The sequence below is a fragment of the Glossina fuscipes genome, unplaced genomic scaffold (assembly GCF_014805625.2).
Source record: "Glossina fuscipes isolate IAEA_lab_2018 unplaced genomic scaffold, Yale_Gfus_2 0, whole genome shotgun sequence".
In the NCBI taxonomy this organism is placed as follows: Eukaryota; Metazoa; Arthropoda; class Insecta; order Diptera; family Glossinidae; genus Glossina; species Glossina fuscipes.
Window position 1 is genome coordinate 13679791 of NW_023998414.1, and position 11022 is coordinate 13690812.

An 11022-nucleotide genomic window follows, 5' to 3' on the forward strand; every position below is an offset into this window, starting at 1 on the left:
TCTATCTATCTATCTATCTATCTATCTATCTATCTACCTCTCTCTCTCTCTCTATCTATCTATCCATCTATCTATTTCTATCTATCTACCTCTCTCTCTCTATCTATCTATCTATCTATCTATCTATTTCTATCTATCTTCCACTCACTCATTCAATCACTCATTCACTCTCTCTCCTGCAGTCCGTCGTTCCTAACATACATACTTTAAATCTTCACTTTTTCAATCTTCACCGTGTTATCACGGCAGTCGGCCAGTCCGCGCGTACACTTGTCCATTTTTCCACTTATTTACCTATCCATTAGGTTCAATGGATTAAGAGGGAAGCTCACTTTGGAAAATAGATCTGTATGGATCTGGTCACAAAAATATGCTCACAATTGTTAAACAGCCCAAAAGTACTGATAGTCTTACAAGGTCACCGAAAAATGCTGTAACATTATCTGTGACACAAATACCGAAAGACTGCCTGAAGTGATGTGTGTCCCGGATTCACTCGATATGAATTGCTTCATTTCAGCTTATTTTATTTTGTTTTATTATTATATTTTTCGAATTAATTTATTAACGTTTTACTTTACTTTTTTATATTGACCGATTTTTCAATATATAAATTTTTATAAAAGATATATAAAAATTTTTGTGTTAGCTTTTCTATTTCAAAGTTTTCTGGATTACTAATATATTTGAACCCTAACAGGCGATGGTCTTTAGGAATGTTATCCACGTTTTCATGTGCTCTTAGTGTGCTTAGTACATGACATGTTCATGCATATTTAGTTTGTAAAATTTTCGTAATGAATCTCTAAGTATGCATAAGCTGACATTTATGAAAGCACGCATAAAAACATGTGAAAAATCTCATGCATACGCATACACACGCATATAGAGGTTTATAGGTGGTCCTTGCCGCTTAACATGTTTGGCATACAATTTGATATTGCGCTGTGTAATAAATTGCGTTCATTCCCGAATACTTCCTGGCAGTTTATTGTAAGTTAATGATTTCACTGTTATGGGATAAAATTTACAGCAGATGTCAGAATTTATGTTCAGTTTTTGTCGCCCATTAACTGACAGCAACACACGAAATGCTAGCAAAACCAGACATCATTTTTGTAATAAATGGCCAAAGAGAAAATTAAGACATACGATAGCATTGAAATTTTCACAAAATGCAGAGAAAGCGAAACTTACATCCGTTTTTCTTTAAATGTAAAATGTAATCTTTTTCTTTTTTCCGTTTTTTTTTTTTTTTTGTTTTTTTTTTTTTTTTTTTTTTTTCTTGCTTCTTTTACTTTTGCAATCTATTAACAATTTTATCCGTTCTTCTTTAAAATTGTTCTCCATCCTTCCTTTGCTTTCAGTTAATTGCATTTAATAATGGTCAGTACAACATTGACAACAATTGCTGCTGCTGGACAAAATACTACTGGCATCAATAATTTACATCAAAATTCAACGCCCGAAAGAGCACCAACCAGTACTCAAGAAACCGCAAATCTTTTGCGTTATCAGCAAAGAGCAACGGCTTCGCAACACCAGCAGCAATACCAACAACAGCCACGACAACATGCGCAATTAGCATCGCCGATAACTGCGGTAGCAACATCAACAAGTGGAAATACACAAAATAATATCTATTGCTCAGTAGAAGCCAATGAAGTCGAAGTCAAACCAGCTTCGAAGACTAAAAGCAACTTAACCGATACATGCGAATACAATCACAATAATAGCAGTATTAATAATATAACCCATCGGAGACATTGTCACGATAGTCTAGCGGGAAACGAAGAAAACCCAAAACACGAGTCTACATCTGTACCTCAGACGCTACTTTCGGCCTCGTCGCCAATTAACGATCAAATCTCGTTACTATTCCCCAAATGTAAACCGAAATATACAAGTAATACCAATAGCAGTAATAATAGCAATCGCACTGCAATACCGTATAGCAATTGTACAGATTCAACTGATGTTAATAAGCCTTTGCGAAAAGAAAATTATTCTGATAAGAGCTTTAAAGCTCGTTTGAAACTATTTAATGGAAATGAGCTCTCACATGAGAGTGAAACCGATGTGATTAACGCGACGACGAATAATTATTACAGAAGTGTTAACTTAATTACACAATCGCCGCCGCCACATTCGGCGTCGTCAATATCCTCAGGTTCATTATCGTCCGTAACGCCACGTATTTCAACAAATCCATTTCTCTGTAGTAGCTCGACGATTAAGAAGGAAAAAAAAGACGAAACGGATACGAAAGAAGTTAAAAACGAAACGATTGCAAAAGAACGTAGAAAGGCACAAGACGAAGTAGAAGATTTGACTAATTATTGTACGTTATTTCAACACGGTTTAGATTCTCCATCTTCTCAGACGCAACGTCATCTGTCAGGAGAAGGACGTCAAATTCAAGGCGACGATATGCCTCGCAAACGTTCATCTTACGAACGTTGTCACAACGCACAAACATCTACAACAACCACCACCAGCAGCAATAATCAAATTTACTTACAAGAAAAATCTTACGGTTCACGCCCGAAATCCCAACAGACTTCGACAGCAGCCGTTCAACAGAGCGATCATCAAATTGGTCAAAATCCTTTTACCAAGGACAATTATTGGGAGACGCGGCAACATAATACACCGGCCAACGCGATATTAAATTCGCCTGATTACAGTGGAAATGGAGTTTCGGAAATGGAAATTAGAAACTCGCAAAAACGTTCCTTTCACCATCAACCGGCAACGTATACTGGCCGACATCAGCCTCCAATTACAGCCCATCATATACGTTTAGGCCGCAGTCCAAATAGTAGCGACAAAGAACAACCCGATGCCATCCAGAAACGTAACAACTACAATACTCAGCAATCGCAAACGCAAACGCAAACGCAAATTCAGAAATCTAATCCAGGATGCACTGAACACAATTTTAGCAGCATCGCCTCTCATTATTTATACGGCAGTAATACATCTTTACATGAACAATATCAAATGGAAAAATCTGATAGAAGAGAACGAGAACTACAAGACCGTGAACGTGACCGTGATCGCGAGCAACGCGAGCAACGTAGTAAAATTCTTCATGCCGAACGTGAACGATATACAACAGCTGCTCTAATTCGTGAATCAATGAGCGAGCAAACCGCTTTAGAAATACGTGAACGGCGTGAACGTCAATTTCATCAAAAACATCAGTTACATCAACAGAAACATCAAAAACAACAGCAACGTCAATTAACCGAAGAACAATTATTGGCTCATAATGAAGTGATTACTGATGACAAAGCGAAAAGTTGGCAAAGTAAGTACATTTGCATATAATCTCTATTATCCTTATGCAAAAACGGTACTTAGGTATTAGAGATACCGAAAAAAGCAAAAAAAAAAAAAAAATAATAATAATAATAATAAATAAATAAATAAATAAATAAATTATATGAATGCCTTCATTGCCAGGATGTTGGCAGCAGTAATATAACATTAAAGAAACGAGCACACTGCGTAGTTAGCTGATTACAGTCAAAGAGAATATTAAAATTTTATACATAATCCTCATAATATTGTACAAGAGCTAAATGCGATGAGCTTAGACGACACAAAGCACCGCAACAACATTTGATTATTCCGGCGACTGTCGATGCACGGAGAAATATATTAATGCTGTCAATGCCTCTGCCTAACTTCTTATACTTATAATTTTAAAAAATTGTATAAACTATTCCTGATCAGCATAAAATTCTAAATCAATTTTGTATTATTCATATCCGCAAGAGTAGCCGACTAGATAAGAATCGCATCTACTCACTCAGTCTTCGCGGCTTTAAATCTTAATCTCAGGTAGAGTTTACTTTGGTCGTAGATATAGTGAGTGCTCAAACGATATCGACAAAATACGTACCGATTGGACGCGCGCCCACTAGACTGCGGACAATTCCCTATTTCCTTTTCATTCTTCTTTCTATTTCTTTTTAGCCGTCACCGTCATGTTACGCGTGTAGGGCACATCCTCTGAATGATTGGTCATAAAAAAAGGAATAAAAAAAAAAATAAAAAATTTGTTCGCTCGACAGCATTTTGGTATAAACTTAAAGAACAAAAAAAAAATATGTTGCCGAAAAGGAACATAGTTATCTGAATTATGCCGACAAAGTTAACTAGGCATCCTTTTGTTCTGATTGTTCTCATATCAATTGATTTGCAATGCTTTTCCCATATTCTCTTGACATGATCATATCGCTCTGAAACTGTAAATTTAGGAAAAATTGGCTTAATCTTAAAATTTTTATTTCGATGTCATGAGTTAAAATTCAAAATTCTTCCTCGGTTCACCGACAAATAACAAATAAATTCTCGTTTATATTTTTTTTCGGGGTTTACTTACTTTGTCTGAAAACTTTCTTTAAAGCATTAAATTTGGTTTCGAATAGGCTCTGATTAAAATTCAACACAACACAATTACATATATGGCAGATTTTCAATGATTCCATATAACCAAGTAGTTAAGACTCGGTATTCGTGGATTTAAGTCTCAGGGTGATTTGACCACTACCACGAGTGTGGCTACCACTACAACGAGTGCCTTCAATCGTTGGGCACACATTCGCTAGGCTACTCCCTATATCTTTCTCTCTTTCGCCGCTTCTTTCTGAGCATCACAATGGGTTGTGTATAAAAGACAAGATCCCCAGAATGATCGATTGGTCATATTAATTAAATAAGCAAAAAATTATTATTTTATATGCTGAGCATATGTTTGTAAATTAATTGAAATGAAATATTTTTATTAGGTGGATTGAAGCTGAATTTCGAGAGAAATCAATGCAAGAAAATTAAAGCAAAATGTAATATATTTTGCATTGTACATCAATGTAAATGCTGTTATTATTAAATATATCTTCAGATATTTTCATTGTATTGAAGTTATTATTGGCACTTTTTCCTATATATATATATATATATCCTGGTTTACTGTATATTGGTAAACATATCCCGTAAATCGATTAAAATAGTTAACAGATAAACCGAACAATATTCATTCAATGAAAGTAACATAAATTTCTCTCTCAGTCTTTAGCATTAATTCAATCAAATATCGGTTGGTTGGTTAATTCATGTACTCATATATATATATATATATATATATTCACACGTAACACAAAACAGCAATATCCACCCATGCACTTATACACTCCATTAAACTGCACCAGCACTTCACAATTGTCATTCTAATGTAATGGAGTGTATAGACCGTAAAGAAGGAAATACACTTACACCGGCGCTTATATCTATCTACATCTATACATACATAGATATATATATATATATATACATACACATAGATTTTTTTATATGTATTTTATATATAAATACATGTAGACAATTACGAACGATTTCAGTATGATTGGAAGTGTACAAGTGTACAAGTGTACAAGTGTACAAGTTTGCACGAAGATATTTGCAATAAGCAACTACAAATTAAACAATCATTATCGTTATTGAACACAACATGACAAAATCAATAAATATATACGTGTACATACAGGCGAGCGCATGTACAATAATACATTCAACCATGAGATTAAGTACAAACCAAATAAGTAAGAAATTTTTATTCGGTTATCATCGAATCTTTGATACCTAGACATACTAAAATACAAAATATATAAAAAAAAATTCTTTTTCATACACTGTAGGATAAGGTAAGCATACCTTACATGTCCATTTTGTAAGTGGAAATTTTGATCGTGTATCTGTAAAAAGCAAAAACCACATTAAGCAGAGTTGAGCAGAACAGAACGACATAATACTTTCAACAATTTTGCCTATTTTCGATAGTAAGTAACCTATGCTCAAGAAATTTTAAAATTTTTACCAAATCTTTCAACGAACAATGGGACATTTTGATACCGGACAAGAGTACATATATTTTAAGCTTTCGTTGAATAGGTGCCGCAAACGTTTCGATAAACAGAATATACAACAATCCTTTCTCCGGTGACGGATATAAAAAAGTATTTAATTGAATGAAATTAATTGAAATCAGATGACAATACAATCCACATTCGAATAGTTGGAATGGTAGCTATTGGATATCTATCTAGAGTTACATATCTATAACAACGAAAATGGTTCAAATGAAATTTTTAAAGTAAAAGATTTGTATAAGATTTGACAATTTAATCGTAAATGCTTGAAAATAGCTAGATCTCGTTTGAAATGTCAATTTTCTCAATAATTATTAAATATTTAATTTGATGTAAAAGTCACTTTAAAATACTTGTAAATTTAATAAATGATTGTATAGAGAAAAAAATTACACCTATGTTACTAATATGATTAGTCTGAACGCTTAAAAAATCCGTTTGAAATAAGTTTAGATTTAGATTTTTTTTTTGAAAATTCATTACGCGCGTTACTATAGGATCATAAGATCCTGCAGCACGCTTCCTTTCATTTAAATAAAGTTTTTTGTTTCATAATTGTGAATAATCTCTTTACGCTTTATTTAGCTAATCAATCAAAATTGATTTGAAGATTTTTACAATAAACACCCTACACTACTTGGCTTAATATTAATATTCATATAATGATTTTTTAAAATAAGTTGTTTTATGCAAAATGATCGAAAAGATGGTCACATCCAAACTATTTTCTATGGTATATGTTCTTGGGCCAAAACACATCTTTGCCACAAATTTCATCAAATTATCTCAAAACTTGTATCCTATAGATTGATCATAAAAAACCAGGACGGACAATTGGACGGAGAGAAAAACTGAAATTCATTTAATAGGTTAGTCTAAATTAATCAGTATAATGAAAGATGCGTCATTACAAACTTAATATATAGCATTATACCGCAAGTGATGTAGAGTGCAGTGAATTTACGACTTTCCCCGTCACATGTCCTATTTTAGCGACTTAGCTTATCAACGAAACTTGATTTGAAGATTTTTACAATAAACACCCTATACTACTACGTGACTTGATATAATTATTTATATAATGATTGCTTAAAATAACGGGTTATATGGGAAGTAATCGAAAAAATTAGTCCGTTCCGTATCGTTTGCAATAGTCAATATACCAAATTTGACCAAAATAATTTGAGGTTAACTGTAAGAAAACAAACAGAACAGACGGGCAGAAAAGCTTACCTAAATTGATGCAGAAAGTTATCCTGTGCCGAGCCTTATATTAAAAAAGTTGTGACTATACCAACTGAACATACATTTGTATCACAAGCGTAATAAGATATAGTAAAGGACATTAGCAATAAATCGTAAAGCGAAAGAAATTTTACGTAACAATATGCTTTAATATATAATACGATCGATCAATGTTATTGCTATTGAAATGAAATTATAGATGCATTAGATATTCAATAAATACAAAAAAAGCAAAATAAAGCAGAATAAAAAAGCATAAGTGCCAACACCATCTAACGTATAGAAAATATTATTACGTTTTGCATAAGTGTTCGTTTGGTGTGATGGTTTTTCGGCCGATGCTGTCATTAGTAAACAACATCTGGTGTCAACAAGTCGAGGCTTCATTCCATACAGTAGATCAAAGTATCGATTTATTGCATGATGATAAGTTTAATGATACAATGATATAAAGAAATTTTTCGTCATCGAAAGCTGCTTCTTCGTCTTCTCACTACTTGTGAACTTACTCAAAATTGTTTTTCTACAGGAATCTATCGTAGCAATGAATACTGAACGCTCTATTGATGACAGAAAGTGAATTAAGATTAGGTTAAACCAAATCGGTCCTGTAATAGTAGCTTCGACTATGCTATATGTAAAACATAATTACATCAACTATACTTGAAAGTAAGAAAAACAACGTTTGCTTTGCCTCAATTCTTGTGGGTTCCCTTCTTCAAGATATTCTATTGCTCTGTTGTGAAGAAACCCTCCATACATATATGTATATATATGTATATATCTTTTTCAGCAAACAAATGCAATCACTTGCCGTATACTCAAGTCTATCAGTTACTTTTGGTTTTTTGTGCTTTAAACTTAAAATCGTTTTATTCGGAGCAATTTTTTAATTGTTGTTAAGCTCATTTCCTAATAAACATATACCTTAGCTAACACCGAACAAAATGACAAAAAGTCAATTATTACTCTTACGAATGCACTTCGAACGGAAATACAATAAAATTCAATTGATTTTTGGAACAATTCAAGCTAAAAATGATGAGCCTGAATAGTTATGGAATCGTTTTTATAATCTAACCGATAAGAGAATATAACTATTCTCAGTTAAATTAATTCAAACTGATATTGATTTGAAAGATAAACTTAACGGATAAACCAAAAATTATAGTTATTCACGTCTGTATGCATATACTCGCGCATACAAATGCTAAAGTGTTTATGCTTTTGATTACAAGAATTAAATCAACTTGAGAGTGAACTTATTAGGCAGGCAAATGAATATTCTTGGAATGAATATTGTGCTAATGTTTAATAGCGGAGAAGCTCTGCTCACTCTGTACACCTCGAAACGAAAAAATAAGATTATGAAGAATAACGCAAAGCGGTTGAAAACTGTTAAGTGCATAAAAGAAAAGAAAATATATTTGCAATAATTTATTCATTAATTTTAACTTAACTTAACCAATACAATATGATGGCCTTTTAATTATAGATTTACGCGTTAGCACAGATCCTCATACGCAAGTTAACAATCGCACAACAACTCTAGCTCCTGATACAATCGATATTACGGATACATCTGTAGCTTTTGTTAAATCCAATCAGAAACGCAACACAATTGATGGTAAAGACGTTGACATACAAAAGAGTACAACTATTATTAATTCCGGAGAATTGCAACAACTGTCACATAAGAAATATAGAGATGGCGATTACGAAATCAATGTTGAATCGCGTCACGGCATTATCGGTAAGTGTGTAAAGGAGAATTTCAGCGAACAAAAGAATCAAAAAAAAGAAATAAAAAAGAAACAACAAAACCATAATCGAGATGTAAGTTGAATGCTTCATTTCCTTTATTTAAAAATAGAATATGAAGGTTCACCGCGTCGTATTGGACAGATGATAGGCAACGCTACAGACGATGAACACGGCAGAGTATCGAACGGTGTAACTCCGCTTAGCAGTAGTAGCAAAACAAATCACTCCATTACAGTATCATCACCAAAACAGTATGCAGCTAGGCCAGGATTTCCGCAAGTAAGTTAAAAAAAAATATATTCAAAAAATAATTTGAAGATTTTCGCTTTGATAAATAGCGCATCATATCACCACCACGTGACACCACGCCACCGATTATGTTGCTCAATTATAATGCAAACAATAAATTACAACAACAACAAAAACAGCAGCACCAACAACAAACGAATTCACAGCAAACACTTACAGATAACAATGCCGAAGATACAAGCAACGATGTCTCAGAAATCGGTACTATATCGGATTTAACAACACCCGATAACAATATTTCTGCCACAAATACCTTGGGTGCTGTTAGCATTGCTGGTGGTGGTTGTGGTGGTGGTGCTGGTGGTGCTGGTGGTGGTGGTGGTGGTATTAACGAAGTATTGGAACCTATTTCATCGCCCAAAGCTATCAAGGAGATAACAACAACAATAACGGCAATCACAACAATAGCAAATTCAACCGCACCGGCTGTCAATAGTAGTAACACACCCACTAGCACTTCGCTAGCAACACTTTTGAATGTGACAACATCAACAACATCCAGTAATCCATTAAGTATACCCACAAAGTCAACGACCTTTGATTACCTGTATGAATTCTCGGAAACGCGCAAAGTGCTAGAAGAATTTTTCAAGTGCCCCTCAAATGAGGACAAGCCTATCATTGAGAATATCAGTGATGTTGATAGCATTGTAAGTTGAATAAAAAAAAAAAAAAAAATAATAATAATAAAAAAAAAACAAACAAACAAAGAAAAAAATGTCTACTTTCTAGTTATTGTTCTATGTACGTATGCTTTAGACACATATGTACATTGTTAGTTGTTGATTTTAACAGCGTATATATAGAGAGAAAAATGAAAAAGAGAGAAAGAAAGAGAAAGAGATAGAGATAGAGATAGAGATAGACTTGAAAAAGGATAAAAACTTATTTCTTTCATGACACGTTTTTATTATTCTTTTATACGCAGGACATACAATATGAATTTCATACTAATCTGGGACGTGACATTGAGGATGACGACCACATCGAAGGCGGCGATGTTAATTTGGAGGATGAAGACGGTGACGATGATGGTATGGATGAGAATGATGAGGATGAGGAGCAGCTGGATGTGAATAACGAAGATAGCAATATTCAATTGCGTATACCGCAACAACAACAGCAACAACAACAACAACAACATCAATTGCAACAAGAACAACCGCATCGCTTACCAGCACAAGTCACTCACTATCCAAACCATCAACGCAATCATGTTCAATCACCAACACAACACTCGTATCAATATTACGGTGATATCAATGGCAGGACAGAAAACGATATCGACGACGCGGAGGGTGATGACGACGATGAAGCTGACGTTGACGACGACATCGAAAATAATGATGATGACGTTGAACATCACGAAGACTATCAGCATTGCCAACAAGAAATACAACAACAGCCCGACAATCATTATCATTCCCATTCCCATTCGCATCAGCATAATCAGTTTACCATGAACAATCGCTATGCACGACACACAGCACGCCGACATTTTACAAGCAGCCCATTAATGCGAGATTTTGATTTCTTTTTGGATTCCGCGAGTCGAAGTAGCGGCGAACAATTCGATCATCAGGACAGCATTAATCACAATCATCAATCGAACAACACAAACAATGCCAGACACAATTACCGTTATTCGCCCGACACTACCGACTACGATTCGAATTGCGGCGACTTGGATAGTAAGTGTATGTTTGTGTGCACCCCTTTTTAGTGATATATATATATATATATATATATATATATATATATATATATA

At 34.0% G+C, this 11022-nt stretch overlaps 1 protein-coding gene across 8 annotated transcripts in view; it reads left to right on the forward strand.

Moving 5' to 3' along the window:
• LOC119641871 (probable serine/threonine-protein kinase DDB_G0282963) overlaps positions 1–11022 on the forward strand; it is a 154936-nt gene that overhangs the window by 135435 nt on the left and 8479 nt on the right. For all 8 annotated transcript variants that reach the window (XM_038040756.1, XM_038040774.1, XM_038040781.1 and 5 more), the window contains 5 exons: positions 1368–3313; positions 8677–8934; positions 9055–9224; positions 9284–9904; positions 10183–10945. In XM_038040756.1, coding sequence (XP_037896684.1) covers positions 1384–3313; positions 8677–8934; positions 9055–9224; positions 9284–9904; positions 10183–10945 — 3742 coding nt within the window. In that variant the 5' untranslated portion in view covers positions 1368–1383. The remainder of the gene's footprint in view (positions 1–1367; positions 3314–8676; positions 8935–9054; positions 9225–9283; positions 9905–10182; positions 10946–11022) is intronic.